This window comes from Grampus griseus (genome assembly GCF_964374135.1).
Source record: "Grampus griseus genome assembly, chromosome: 7".
Taxonomy (NCBI): domain Eukaryota; kingdom Metazoa; phylum Chordata; class Mammalia; order Artiodactyla; family Delphinidae; genus Grampus; species Grampus griseus.
In genome coordinates, this window is record NC_139001.1 from 18,413,371 (window position 1) to 18,428,012 (window position 14,642).

At 54.5% G+C, this 14,642-nt stretch overlaps 1 protein-coding gene across 3 annotated transcripts in view; it reads left to right on the forward strand.

Annotated features, from left to right (window-relative positions):
- The window catches only part of PTPRN (protein tyrosine phosphatase receptor type N), a gene marked incomplete at its 5' end in the record, with an annotated part of 30,203 nt that overhangs the window by 14,733 nt on the left and 828 nt on the right, over positions 1–14,642 (forward strand). For 2 of the 3 annotated variants that reach the window (XM_082657840.1, XM_082657841.1), the window contains 18 exons: positions 1,110–1,206; positions 2,914–3,175; positions 3,260–3,614; positions 4,045–4,176; positions 5,004–5,038; positions 5,727–6,001; positions 6,195–6,281; positions 6,611–6,690; positions 6,855–6,919; positions 7,582–7,800; positions 8,228–8,428; positions 8,529–8,676; positions 8,838–8,911; positions 9,119–9,196; positions 9,309–9,428; positions 10,496–10,662; positions 13,698–13,751; positions 14,384–14,448. In XM_082657840.1, coding sequence (XP_082513966.1) covers positions 1,110–1,206; positions 2,914–3,175; positions 3,260–3,614; positions 4,045–4,176; positions 5,004–5,038; positions 5,727–6,001; positions 6,195–6,281; positions 6,611–6,690; positions 6,855–6,919; positions 7,582–7,800; positions 8,228–8,428; positions 8,529–8,676; positions 8,838–8,911; positions 9,119–9,196; positions 9,309–9,428; positions 10,496–10,662; positions 13,698–13,751; positions 14,384–14,448 — 2,514 coding nt within the window. The remainder of the gene's footprint in view (positions 1–1,109; positions 1,207–2,913; positions 3,176–3,259; positions 3,615–4,044; positions 4,177–5,003; positions 5,039–5,726; positions 6,002–6,194; positions 6,282–6,610; positions 6,691–6,854; positions 6,920–7,581; positions 7,801–8,227; positions 8,429–8,528; positions 8,677–8,837; positions 8,912–9,118; positions 9,197–9,308; positions 9,429–10,495; positions 10,663–13,697; positions 13,752–14,383; positions 14,449–14,642) is intronic. The other variant, XM_082657842.1, reaches the window with a different exon arrangement.

Consider the following 14,642-nt stretch of genomic DNA (forward strand, 5'->3'; position numbering starts at 1 on the left):
TGTGGGGAAGATGTTCTTGAGTAGGTAGTAGGGGATGAAATCTAGTGCTCAAGTAGAGGAATTGGCCTTATACAGGAACACAGATAGTTCATCTAATGTTAATAGGCAAAAAAGCAGGTATAGATCCCAGGATATGAGTTAAGAGCAGTACAGATGATTAATCCAGAAACAAGGAAAAAGGAATGCGGGTGGAGAGTGGGAGATTATCCCTTTAAAAGAGACGACTGACCTTTCCTGAGAGCAGAGTTTCATGGAGGAAAACGGTCAAACAGGAGATCTGCCTCATGATAAGATGATGTTGATGAATGTTTAAAACAGGTGTAAAGTGCTTTGGAGTTTTCCAAGCACTTTTATTTTCCTGATTGTACTTAATCTTACTACAGACCCATAAAGTATATATTATTCTCACTTTACAAATAAAGAAAACTAAGGTTCAGGATCAATAAAAAGAAGCTGAGGGCTTCCCTGGTGGTGCAGTGGTTGAGAGACCGCCTGCCGATGCAGGGGACACGGGTTCGTGCCCCGGTCCGGGAAGATCCCACATGCCGCGGAGCGGCTGGGCCCGTGAGCCATGGACGCTGAGCCTGCGCGTCCGGAGCCTGTGCTCCGCAATGGGAGAGGCCACAGCAGTGAGAGGCTCGCGTACCACAAAAAAAAAAAAAAAAAAAAAGCTGAATAATAATATTGATGATGATTATAATAATAGCACTTATTGAAAGCTCCCTATGTGTCAGGTACTATTCTAACCATTTTGTATTGTGTATTTTAATTATCGCAACAATTTTAGGAGGTATAAACCCTCATTTTTCAGATGAGAGAACTAAGGCTCAGATAGGTTCAGCTAAGGTTACACAATTAGTAAGTGGCAGAGGACTTAAACCCAGTCCCACTGGAAGCAGTCTCACTCCCAAATCTATACCTGAGCGTGGGAAAAGGACAGCTCAAATCACCCACCACATCTCTAGACCCCCTCCACTGTTCCTCTGCCCTGCCAAATTCAATACACTGCTGGGTGGAGGGTGCAGTTTTGATCTACACTGGTCCCTGTTACTGGGCCCTCAGACTTTCCCAAGCCAATCTCAATCTCACCCTATTCTGTTCCCTGGCAGGACTGTCCTGGCACGATGACCTCACCCAGTATGTGATCTCCCAGGAAATGGAGCGCATCCCCAGGCTTCACCCTGCAGAGCCCCATCCAAGGGACAGGTAGGCATCATTTCTCATCAGCTCTGTCATAGCAAGGCTGGTGGATCTGTGATCATCCTGATGGACAGAGGGAAATGGGTACAAAGATCAGCAGGCTGGGGCTTGGGTAAAAGAGGTTCTGGAGTAGTCAGTCATCTGACGCGCTCACATGCCCAACGCGAGCTGAGCTCATCCCTGGGGATCCAGCAGAAGGGGGCCATTAAAAACTGTTTTAGGGCTTCCCTGGTGGCGCAGTGGTTGAGAGTCCGCCTGCCGATGCAGGGGACACGGCTTCGTGCCCCGGTCTGCGAGGATCCCACATGCCGCGGAGCGGCTGGGCCCATGAGCCATGGCCTCTGGGCCTGCACATCTGGAGCCCGTGCTCCGCAGCGGAAGAGGCCACAGCGGTGAGAGACCCGCGTACCACAAAACAAAAAAAAAAAAACTGTTTTGTTTTGTGGTTTTTTTGCCTAACAAAGTCTTTTTTTAATTTTTTGAAGCATAATTGATTTACGGTGTTAAAAACTGTTCTGAAACATTTGGACTTTTGGTATTTTGTTTTTGGTCTGGTTTGTCTTTTAATGAATTCATTTACTCAGCAAAAAATACAGGGTTATACTATGTGCCAATCACTGTGCTACTCTTTACGGATACAAAGTAGGAGAACAAGACAAATTACTTTTTCTCTAGTACTGACATAGGAAAGATATGTTAGCAAAGTTTCACCCACATCAGACTCAGATATGAATCAGATAATGGTAGTACTTGAACTGATTTCTGGGATGCATCAGGAGGTAGAGAGAGTGGAGAAGCTATAATAATTAGTACTACATGGTATTGGCACAGACACATATATAAGTACTTATAAGTACGTGTAAAATTATGTTCCTTTTTACAGTTTCTTAAAAATATACGTGTATCTATGCTTTTTCAAATTCTTTTCCCATTTAGATTGTTTCATAATATTGAGCGGAGTTCCCTGTGCTATACAGTAGGTCCTTGTTGGTTATCTGTTTTAAATATAGCCGTGTGTACAGGACATTTGGTATCTTAAAAGAAGCATCAAAGTAGTCATCATGGAACAAATTAGAATTTTGTCGGACTGAAGTTGTTTAATGTTCAGTTTTGTTACTATGTGGAATTGTATATGGTAGGAGGTACCATCATCTTTTTGTGGTTAGGGGCTCTGAAGGCATCATTCAGACCCTGTAAAGCAGAGGAAAGTAAATGACGGCTTGGGGCTCAGATGATGACACCAGGTGAAGAAGGCAGAGTGGGGCAGGGGGAACAGAGTGAGAGCGCACAGTACTGAGTGTTTGAATGCGTACTTGGGGACATGCCCACAGGGACAGTGTGGCAAGCTGCAGACACAGTTCATCTAGAGCGGTTCCCAGCTGCCTTCCCCTTCTGTTCTCCCCTCTCCATCCCTAGCCTCACGCTTCCAGCTCTGCGGCTGTGTTTCAGGGATCCAGGCATGCTTACCAGGGAGGCAATGACCTCTGCCCCAGGCTTGGCCCTCTGGCCCTTCCCCATGCTACTGTCTCCTCGCCTGAGGCTACCTCATCTCTTAAGAGAGCAGGCTCATTCTATGCTAAGCCTGGACCCACCATCTCTGCCTCGTAGGCTCTATACGCCCTCCCCCACACGACCAACACACACACACACACACACACACACACACGCACATAAACACACACACACACACACACACTTTGCTTTCCTCCCCAGATCTGGCTTGGCGCCCAGGAGACCAGGTCCCGCTGGGGAGCTGCTTTTACAGGGCATCCCCACTGGCTCCGCCCCTGCTCCCCAGCATCGGCTTCCTCGACCTCCAGTAGGTAGGGGTGGAGCTGGGGCAGGCTCCCCCCTCTCCCCTTTGCAGGCTGAGCTGCTGCCCCCTCTCCTGGAGCATCTGCTGCTGCCCCCGCAGCCTCCCCACCCCGCCCTGAGTTATGAACCTGCCCTGCTGCAGCCCTACTTGTTCCATCAGGTGAGCCCTGGACCTCCGCCCCACTGCAACCCCAGTCCCCCAGCCCTGATGTCTGCTCTCATCCGAATCTCTGGTTTCCCACAGTTTGGCTCCCGCGATGGCCCCCGGAGCTCAGAGAGCTCCCCAGGAATGGTCAGTGTTGGCCCCCTGCCCAAAGCTGAACCCCCAGCCCTCTTCAGCAGAACTGCCTCCAAGGGCACGTTCGGGGCTCACCCTGGCCGTTCCTATGGGGACCCTCCAGGGCCTCCGCCTGCTCAGCTTCTCCAGGAGTCAGGGCTGCTCTACCTGGCCCAGGAGCCACAAGTGCCCAGCAGGGCCAGGGCACCAAGGCTGCCAGAGCAAGGGGGCAGCAGCCAGGCAGATGACTCCTCAGAAGGCTATGAGGAGGAAGGACTAGAGGGTCGCAGGGAGAAGCCTCCTTCCCCAGAAGAGCAGCCAGGTAACAGAGTCCGCAGCATCCGCTCCCTGCCTGTGGGGCTGCTTTCTGGGAGGTGGGGCGGGGAGGGTCCTTCCTGACTACCCACGCATTTGTTAATTTGTCCTTAAAGTCACCTGCACACTCAGCTCATGTCTACCGACCACCTGCTCTATGCCAGGCACTAGGTAGGCAGTGGGGATACAGTGGGGGCAGTAGAGTTGACATGACTCTTCTTCAGCTGGGGGATCAAGGAGTCCCTGCTGGGCCTGAAGTTTGGTCTTGACACAGGAAGCTCTTTCCCCCAAAGTGTGGACAAGGGTGGGAAGGGGAGGGCATCAGTGTCCTGGTGTTTGAAAAGTTCTTAAATGTACCACCGGTCCCCCCACCCCCAAATGCATCCCACAAGTTCATCTCGGCACCAGCCCTAAGCTCCGTGTCTGGCTCCCTGCAGATGTGACTCTGCAGAGGCTGGCAGCTGTGCTGGCGGGCTACGGGGTGGAGCTCCGTCAGCTGACTCCTGAGCAGCTCTCCACCCTCTCCACCCTGCTGCGGCTGCTGCCCAAGGCTGCAGGCCGAAACCTGGGTGAGTGTCCAGGCAGAGAGACTACCAGCCCCGTGGAGGCCCCATGCCCCACTTCTCAAGACCACAGCAAGCAACCTAGAGGGAAAGGGCCAAGGTCAGGGGAGGGAGTTCTTTTGAGACATGGAGTCATTGCCGGCCAAGGGCAGGGAGCAAGGGGTGGGGTGATGAGCCGAGGAGTTAGAGCAGGAAAGGACTGGAGGATGGAAGCAATGGGAAAAGAAGCCAACAGGGGGTGTGAGCCGGACCAGGAGGCACGGAGAAAGGTGGGCAGAAGATAATGAGGACCTAAGGAGGGGCATGGCCACTAAAAAGGAGAAGCCAATGATTGATGGGCAGAGGGAGGACTGAGCAGAGAATAGCTTTGAGAGGTGTGGCCAATAACAGAGGGAGGAGTTGATAAAACAATGAATTAGGGCTTCCCTGGTGGCGCAGTGGTTGAGAGTCCGCCTGCCGATGCAGGGGACACGGGTTCGTGCCCCGGTCCGGGAAGATCCCACATGCCGCGGAGCGGCTGGGCCCGTGAGCCGTGGCCGCTGAGCTTGCGCCTCCGGAGCCTGTGCTCCGCAACGCGAGAGGCCACAACGGCGAGAGGCCCGCGTACCGCAAAAAAACAAAACAAAAAAAAACAATGAATTATAAGGCAGATGCACAGAGGCATGAGGCCATGCTTAGGACGACACCAGCGATAGGGTCTTGGTTACTGACGCGGGGAAAGAGGCCACAGCAAATGTAACAGGCTCAGGGCCTCTGGCCTTTTCTCCCACCTGCGTTGTGTGGACCTTGGCCTTGGCCCTTTGCCCAGAGTCTTGTTTTTCCTGTCTCTGCAGGAGGGGTTGTAAACATTGGAGCTGACATCAAGAAAGTGAGTTTGTGACACCTGCCTGACCCATAAGTGCCCAACGGCAGCAAACCCCTTGACTGAAATCTAAATCAGGACCAGGACCCAGAATCTGTATCCTCCAAGCCCTCATTTTGGTGGAACTGAGGCCCAGAGGCTGCAAGTCATTGTTTAAGGTCTCACCTCAAGTTGAAGGCAGAGCTGGGACCAGAAGCTAGAATTCTTGATTCACTGCTTTTTTACACTACAGTCATCTCAGACCACACTCTGAGGGTCCCTAGGGGAAGCGGGGGGACGCGAGCAGGCGGGCTCCTGACTGCCCTGCGGCTTGAGGCACTCTATCCGTTTCACATGTTGGATTTCTAAGATTGTGTGGCTAAACAAAAGTCGAAAAACCACGGCCTGCCTGTTTGTCTTCTCCCCTAACCCCAACTTTCCTCACTCCGGAGCTTCTCCCCACTCCAGCCCCATCCTGTGGATTATTACTGATCATGAATAATCACTCATTCAGTCCTTTTTTCATTCATTCATTCATCCACTTGGCTCACTTTCCTGGATGCCCTCTCTGTGCCCAGTGCTGACCTGGGCCTGGGGATAGAAAGAGAAACATGTCCTAAGCACCCCTGTGGGAGCTCAGCGTCCACAGTGTGGACCCCCTCCCCCCGACCCCTCCACCGTTAGAGACCATACCTCTGTCCTCTCTTCTAAACAGACAATGGAGGAGCAGGTGCAGGGCGCAGACGCAGCGGAGCCTCCACCGCCCACGCCGTCCCTGCCCGGATCCCCCACTGCTGGTCCCACCTCCAGTAAAGCCCAGCAGGAGCTGAGCTCTGGATCCTCTGAGCCCCCCAGAGCTGCCGGCCCCCCTGCCACGCCCATCCTGCGAGAGGAGAAAAGTCCACCGGGCCAGAGCCAGCCCACGGCGGCAGGGCAGCCCTCGGCTAGGCCATCAGCAGAGGAATATGGCTACATTGTCACTGACCAGAAGTAAGGGCTCCAGCCTGGGGCAGCCTCCTGGTCCCTTGGGTGTTGGGCTGGCCCGCCTGGCAGGAAGCAGAGAGCAGAAGTTCAGATGTGGAGTAGACACGGGGCTGGGCTGCTCTGCACCCCTGGAGGTTGTTTCAAGGAAGTGGCCTAGAGGGTCCCCACTTTCCTTCCTCTGCCGGCTCCCCACCTCCAGGCCCCTGAGTCTGGCTGCAGGAGTGAAGCTTCTGGAGATCCTGGCTGAGCATGTGCACATGTCCTCGGGCAGCTTCATCAACATCAGGTGGGGCTGTATCTGGCTGGGGCAGCAGGGATCTAGCAGGTAGCTTGAAGCGGGAGGTGGCTGGAGGGGCTCAGGGTAGGAGGGGAAGACAAACTGTGAGTAAGGGGCCAAGGTCGGGTCAAAGATGTTTCCAGCTGCACTGAAGGTACAGCCACACCCAGCCCTGCTGCTGGCCCCATGCAGTATCTTCCCAGCCTCAAACACCCCTGTATGGCATCTCTGATTGGTTTTAGCCCCATTCTCTAACAGGGAGAGGGCCAGAGAGGACCTCTCATTTTGAATCTGGCGTCTGTGGTGGGTGAGGCAGTAACATACCTCCTATTCGGCAGTGTCGTGGGACCAGCCCTTACCTTCCGCATCCGGCACAATGAACAGAACCTGTCTTTGGCTGACGTGACCAAGCAAGCTGGTAAGTACTCCTTGACCCCAGCCTGAGTTGTATATATCCAGGCCTGTGGCTGGTGCTCCCCTTGAAATATTCCCAGCCCACATGGACCCTGCCTGCCACCTGGCATAGCATGGGGTGGAGACCACATGGGGCTGGACAGAATCTGACCTACATCCTCCCTGCAGGGATGGTGAAGTCTGAACTGGAAGCACAGACAGGGCTCCAGATCTTGCAGACAGGCGTGGGACAGGTATGAGATAACTGAAGGATCAATCAAAGCCCCAGAGGGCTCATGTTGCCCACAAGAGATGCAGGCAAACAACAGGAGAATAGGAGCTGAGATCTGTCTGGCTGGTCCCCCAGCTTTGCCAAAGCAGCCCTCCCCCGTGCAGTTTTCTTTCTGACCAGCAGATGGCCCCAGCAGCTCCTCCCTGCAGGTCCAGCCTTCTCTCCGAAGTCAGCTTACTTGGAAGAATCACCTGAGATGACCATAGCTGTCCATAGATGTTCTAGAGCAAAGTCTCAAATTCCAAGGGAAAACATGACACAGAAAGGACACTGAACTCAAAATATGCTTCTATTCTGCATCCAACACTGATGCCTCACATTCTACTCTTTGATCCCTTGGGTCTCTCTATACTTCTCTGTATCCATTTTTAAATGCAAAAACTCCTAGGGAGGGTCACCCACTAAGTCTCTGGCAGTGCAACGTGGTTGAGTTGCCTCAATGGGGATTGAGAAGGAAGATCTTCGGCCTCCCCAAGTCCTTCTGCCTGTACCGCCATGCCCCTGCCTCCCAGCTTTGCCCCAGGAGATATCCTAGCAGGGAGTGGGCCATGGGACAGGGGTGGGGAGCAGCTCCTAAGTCTCCCCACACCACTGCCCCCCTTGATTCTAGCCTTGTTCCCACAGAGGGAGGAGGCAGCCGCCGTCCTTCCCCGACCGGCCCACGGCACCTCTCCCATGCGCTCCATGCTGCTTACTCTGGTGGCCCTGGCGGGTGTGGCCGGGTTGCTCGTGGCTCTGGCAGTGGCCCTGTGTGCACGGCAGCGTGCGCGGCAGCGGGACAAGGAGCGCCTGGCCGCGCTGGGACCCGAGGGCGCCCACGGTGACACTACCTTTGAGTACCAGGTGTGCAGCCCCAGACGCTTGTTGATGAGAGGGAGTGGAAGGGGCTCGGGAGTCGGGGTCTCGCCTGGGATGAGGGTGGGGAGCTGGATGTCCAGGCAGGGGCTGGAGAAGCCGCAGTGGGAGTGCTGCGGGGCCATTTTGAATGGATGGGAACTGAGAGCAGATGGTTGCTGAAGTTCTCCCCAGTGCTGTGATTCGGGGGGGCTCTAGGCTTCTGCTCTGTGACATCCGAGGTTGTCATAGGCACCAGCCAAGCAGAACAGCCCCGAAAAGGATGAGAGCCATGGCAGAAGACCCTCCCCCAGAGGAAATGGGTTTCATTCAAAAGCAGTCAAGGACAAGCCTAGGGACTCTACTGAACTGAGCCCAGGACCCTGTGGGGAAGGATTCAGGAGACCTTGGACCCTGCCCCATCCTTCTTCCGCAGGACCTGTGCCGCCAGCACATGGCCACAAAGTCCCTGTTCAGCCGGGCAGAGGGTCCACCGGAGCCCTCTCGGGTGAGCAGCGTGTCCTCGCAGTTTAGTGATGCGGCTCAGGCCAGCCCCAGCTCCCACAGCAGCACACCGTCCTGGTGCGAGGAGCCTGCCCAGGCCAACATGGACATCTCCACGGGACACATGATTCTGGTCAGGACAGGGCATCGGCCCAGAGTGGGTGAGGGGACCGGACGGTGGGAGGGGCAGGGCTGGCAGTGGGGGCCAGCGCCAGGCTGTGGTGTCCCTGCAGGCGTACATGGAGGACCACCTGCGGAACCGGGACCGCTTGGCCAAGGAGTGGAGGGCCCTGTGTGCCTACCAGGCGGAGCCCAACACCTGTGCCACCGCCCAGGGGGAGGGCAACATCAAAAAGAACCGCAACCCTGACTTCCTGCCCTGTGAGTGAGTCCTGCTGACCCGCCGGCCCCAGCCCTCTGTCTGCTGGGAGCTCTGGAGGGCTTGGGGGCGGGGCCGGGCTCCTGGCTCAAGCTGAGTGGCAGAGGTGCCAGGACCCCAATGACTGGAGGGGCTTCTGGGGTGGGATGCGGGGTCTGTGCAGATGACCACGCACGCATCAAGCTGAAGGTGGAGAGCAGCCCTTCTCGGAGCGATTACATCAACGCCAGCCCCATTGTGAGTGGCCCCCACCCCCTCCCCGTTTTCATCCTGCCCCCATAGACTCCATTTCCCCACCCAAGGCCCCAGAATTGTGAGCCTGATATCCTAGCATGGAAATGGGGCTTCTCAGCCTCGCCCAGAACCTGGCCCGCTCCCTTTGACCGAGCCTCTCCATGGTGGCATTTCCCATTCTGGCTCACGATGTATCTTTCCCGTCCCCAGATTGAGCACGACCCTCGGATGCCAGCCTACATAGCCACACAGGGCCCACTGTCACATACCATCTCAGACTTCTGGCAGGTGGGCTTTTGGAGGGAGGGCTTTTCCAGGGAGTAGGCGCCCTTGTGGCCAGCCAGGGCCAGCCAGGTCCCAGGGAGGTTAGAATGGAGCTTACCTCGGTCTCTGTTCCTAGATGGTGTGGGAGAGTGGCTGCACCGTCATTGTCATGCTGACCCCGCTGGTGGAGGATGGTGTCAAGCAGTGTGACCGCTACTGGCCAGATGAGGGCTCCTCCCTCTACCATGTATATGAGGTCAGCTGGACCCCGCGGCCAGGAGACGATGGGGGTGGAGAAAATGGATGGTGCAACACTCATGCGTGTGTGAACATATGTGTATATAAACATATGTGCATTCACATACATGCATATACATGTGTGTGTGTGTGTGTCCAGTCTAGGGCCAAAAAGCACTTGTAAGGACCTATGATGAAAGGTACAGATAGATATAAAGCTATAAAACCACTGAAACTAAGGTAAGAAGCTAAGAGTCAGGAGTACAGTTTTGAGACAGGGAAGATAAGTATACTCAAAGGCCAAGATTGAGACCTACTTTTATTGAGCCTAACTTAGATCTGAGTTTCCTGGAGGCCAAAGCAAAGAAAGAAATGCCACCAGTCACATATATTGCTTATTTAAAACAGAAACAAACTTTTTCATTAGGATAAAAGTTAGGTAGGGGGGAACTGGGCAGCGGCAAAGCAAGGGAAGGAGCAACATTCCTGACAAATGGGAGGTGACACCCCCCCCAATAAAACAAGAGACATTAATTGCACACGTCCAGTTTCTCATGAGCACTGGATAGCAGTTTTGCATCATCAGGTAAGCACGCAACAGTCTTTTTAAGTTTTAAAAATTGGTCTTGCTTGTGGTTAAAGAAAAAAATCAAATGAAAATATAGAATTTTATCAAAGTTTACGGTGTGTGTAGCACAGACACTTTGCTAGTCTCTGTGCAGAACAGGAAGGAGAAACTTTGAATTCAAGAGGCTCACAATATTGGGAATTCCCTCGCGGTCCAGTGGTGCTTTCACTGCCCTGGGCCTGGGTTTGATCCCTGGGGGATCTAAGATCCCTCAAGCCACGGGGCTCAGCCAAAACAAACAAATGAAAACTCACAATAGTTGTGTCTAGATGAAAAAGCCACCAGTTGTCCTGAGCAGTCCATAAGTGACACAAACAGCTAGAGTTCTTGGGGACAGCTGGAACAGTTGGGGTGGGCGGTTGGGTGAGCTTCCTGGAGGATTTAGAATCTGGCCTGGGAGGCCGGGAGGATTTGGAGATGCCCTGCCGCGCTCAGGCCTGCACCCCCCTCCTCCGCAGGTGAACCTCGTGTCGGAGCACATCTGGTGCGAGGACTTCCTGGTGCGGAGCTTCTACCTGAAGAACGTGCAGACCCAGGAGACGCGCACGCTCACGCAGTTCCACTTCCTCAGCTGGCCGGCAGAGGGCACCCCGGCCTCCACCCGGCCCCTGCTGGACTTCCGCAGGTGAGCGCCCCAGCGCCTGGGCGGTGGGGCGGCCCGGGGGAGGCTCCGAGGAGCCGGGGAGAGAGCTGCACAGGAGCAAGGGCCCGGGAGCTAGGCTCCCTTACCTTCCGCCAATCCATCAGGTCCTCCTAGGGCCCCAGGTCAGGTGAGGCAGATCCTCTAGCCTGACCTGGAGCCTCGGCCTCAGGTCCACTGGTGCCCCCTGCTAGACACCCCAAACCAGGACTGACTCTGACCTCCTGGACCCCGTTCCAGACACCACCCCCCAAACCAGAACTGACGCTCTGTCTCGCTGTGCCCATTCCTCCACTGCTGTAGTCCAGCCCCTGTCTGCTCTCTCTCTGCTGGCCAGCTGTCTCCTCCCTCTCTCTTGCACTCTTTTTCTCCCTGCCTCTCCATGTCCGGTGCTTTCTCCGTAACCCCATTCCCCCCAAGAAGGGCTCACTTTGTTTCTAGCTCTCTCCCTCTCCTCGGTCCCTGCTGCCTGTTTCCTCCTGTCCTGTGCTTCCAGGTGGCCAGCACTAGTCTGTGTGTCTGCTGTCCCCTCCCTGTCTCTCACTCCCTCCTGCCATCCCCCTTCTTTATCCCTCTGTGTCTCTTTGCCTCTATTTTTCTTTCCCTTTGTCTTTCCCTCTCTTTCCCTCCCTTCCTTCCCTCTTTTCTCTCCCCCCCCCCGCCCACCTCTTTCTCCATCACTGTGTCTCGAAGTCTGACTCACTCTTCCCCTCCATCCACGTTTCCCCCTCTCTCCACCTCTCCCTGTTCCTTCTCCCTGCTCTGTTTCCTCCACCTCCCTCCCATGTCTGCCTATTTACTCTGCCTCTCTTTGTCTCTGTCTCCCCCCACCATCTCTCATTCTCTACATGGCTCTGTCTCTCCCTGGCTCTATCTCCCCTCACTGTCCCCTCCCTCCTCCCTCTCTCTCTCTCTCTCTCTCTCTCTCACGGCTGCCAGTGTCATTTTTGTGATCTGCAGCTAGTATTCTCACTCCAGTTGCATAGTCACAAAAGTGATCATTGGCAGGTGTGGCCGCTGCATGGACAGGACATGAGGACGTGTGGGCCCAGGGACCACCCTGAAGGCTGCTGGGAGAGCCGGGGGCTGGGGAGACTCAGGCAAGGGGCAAATACTATCAAAGGGAGTGCGGGAGGATCTCTGGATTCTTGGGGACTCAGTGGAACCAGGTAGGGGCTGGGACAGGAGGCTAACAGGGTGACCTGCCCTGTTCTGATGCTGAAACCGTGACCAGGCCAGGCCTCCAGCATCCCCTGCCTGTCCCCTCCCTAGACAGGTGGCTGAGAAGTCTGCTGCCAAGGCTGGGGCCTCACCCACACTGTGGCGGCTTCCTGCTTCTCTGCCCCTTGCCAGGCTGGCCTGAGGTCTCTAGGCGCTAGGCAGAGAGCAGAGGGGCAGAGCCCGCGGGGGCGGGGGGCAGTTGAGGGAGGAACCTGGGGATAGTTTCTGAGCCTCAGGACAATGGTTTCTAACTGGGGTCCCCGGGGCCTGAGGCACAGGCTTCTCAAAAGCAACGCTAGGGGCATCAGAGCTATTTTTTTTGTTTTCCACATTTTAAAAATCTTTATAGAACTAGTGCATGGACCTGTTTTAAGGCTGCACAGGTTAGCCAAAAGGTTATATTTCTTTGCTTTAGGCTGGGATTATGTAAACTCGTTGGCATTAGACACCCAGAACAAATTAATTGCTGCTTAATAAATATAGTTTGGTGAAGGTCCACCAGAGGCAAGGCAAAATAATTCTTTAAGTCCTAGAAAGTGACTCTGAGCAAGTTCCTTGACTTCTGTCTGTTTTCTTACCTGTGAAATGAGAATGATGACCCATACTTTAGGGGTTGTTACAAAAGTCAGTAGCATAAAGTCTGTAAAATCTGCTTTAAGTGCTTGGCACGTAGTAAGGGCTCTATTAATTCTAAGTACTGTTTCTTATCATTATTATTAAATGATTGGGAACCACTGTGGCAACTTCCGTTCAACCCCAGCCCTGATATACCAGCCAATATGCTAGAAAAACCATGTGGACTCCTGGAAAACCTTTCAAAGTCACCTGGCCCCTGCAAGCCTTGAGGAACCAGATGGAGGACCACTAAGTTCCAAGCTTCCCCTGAAGTACTCTAATAACCCCTCAGAAGGTCCTCCCTTGCCCTGGCCCATTGGAGGTATCAGAAATCTGCAAGTGACTCTCAAAGCAGGAACGTCATAAGGGACAAGGGCAGGTTAGACTGGGCCACTGAGAGAGGAAGAAACCCCCTGCTCATTGCTGAGCTGCTGTGATCAGGGCAGAAGAGTCGGAGGTCCAGGTGGACCAAGTCTGAATATGACCCAACCACGGAGCACCAGTGTGGAGGCAAGACTTATCCAGGGAGACAGGCGCAGCATCATATTCAGAGCGGAGGTGTTGTCCTCCCCTCGCCAGAGGAACTCTGTGCCCAGGGCTACTACCCGACCTCACTGCTGGTGAGGACCACAGGAAGCCTGGGTGGCGAGCGGAATACCTTGGGCAGTTGTAGGGGCAGAGCAAGGATGTGGCAAGATTGACACCCTTGAAGTCACCAGAAAGCCCATCCTCCCTGAACTTCTGGCAGAGGTGGCTGTTAATATTATCATGTCTTATTATTAATCATACTATCATTTAATGAGCACCTACTGTGTGCCAGGTATTGCACTTAGTTCTTTACATGGATTATTTCACATAATCATAGTAAGAACCCTAAGAAGGAGGTTACTACTCTTATCATCCCCACTTTACAGGTAATAAAACTGAGGCTCAAAGAGGTTAAATCCGTTGTTCCAGGTACACAGCTTGGGAACATAGCTCATAAGTGATGAGGCAAGCCCAGTGCCACCTACACTATCTCTGGTTCTTTGCCTCCAGCCCTGACTCCTGTCTCCAGCCCTCTTCCCTCCTCTGCCATTGGCATGTGGGGAGAAAAGGAAGAAAGAGAGGCCCTCAGGTGTGTGTTTCGGTTCCCCTTTCCCTCTGCTGGTGCCCCCTGACCTCACGCCCATTTCTTATTGCAGGAAGGTGAACAAGTGCTACCGGGGCCGCTCCTGCCCCATCATTGTGCACTGCAGGTGCGTTCAGGGGGGCTGGGGTGGGGATGGAAGGGGACAGGACAGCCAGGCCAGAGGGCCCTGAGGTGGGGCATTCCTGGTTCCCACCCCCTCTCTGGTCCTGCTCCCTCAGCCCACCTCCCAAGCACACCGCCTGCCTGTCCCCTGGATGCCAGCAAACCACAGCCCATGGGCCAAATTCAGCATACCATCTGTTTTCTTAATGGCCCGTGAGCTAAGAATGATGTTCCTATTTTTAAACAGTTGAAGGAAAAAAAAAAACGTTTGACAGAGACTATACGTGGCCCACAAAGTTGAAAATATTTACCATCTTATCATTTACATAAGAAGTTTGCTGAATGAAAGCCTGGCCAGAGGATGGAGAAAGCTATTCCCTCTTGCTGCCTCTGCCTCAGGGCAGAGCCAGGGCTATCCTTTTCGGTTAGCTCACTGCCCAAGAGACACCCCATGGGTCACAGGCTCCCCACTCGAGGCCCAATTCCCAGGACCCAGGGGCTATGACCGTTCCCTCATCCTCCACTCACTCATCCCACCCCCAGCCCCAGCTAACCCTAACAGCTCCACCAGTCTCCCCCTCTCCTCCCGGTTCCTGCTGGGTCCCAGACTCAGCCTGTCACCATCTCCTCTTTCAGTGACGGTGCAGGAAGGACTGGCACCTACATCCTCATCGACATGGTACTGAACCGCATGGCAAAAGGTGACGACCCCCTCCTCCCCGGCCACAGCTCGCCCACAGCCCAGCCTCTGATTAGCGTCTCCCCAGCCCCTGGGATCACAGGAGTTCGTGGAGGGCAGGTTGCCACACCCCCAGGCTTTCTCCAGTCCTGCAAGCCTCCCACCCCAGGATGCCCTAGGCTTTTGGGGTCCTACCCTCCTCTGGACACCCCGTGA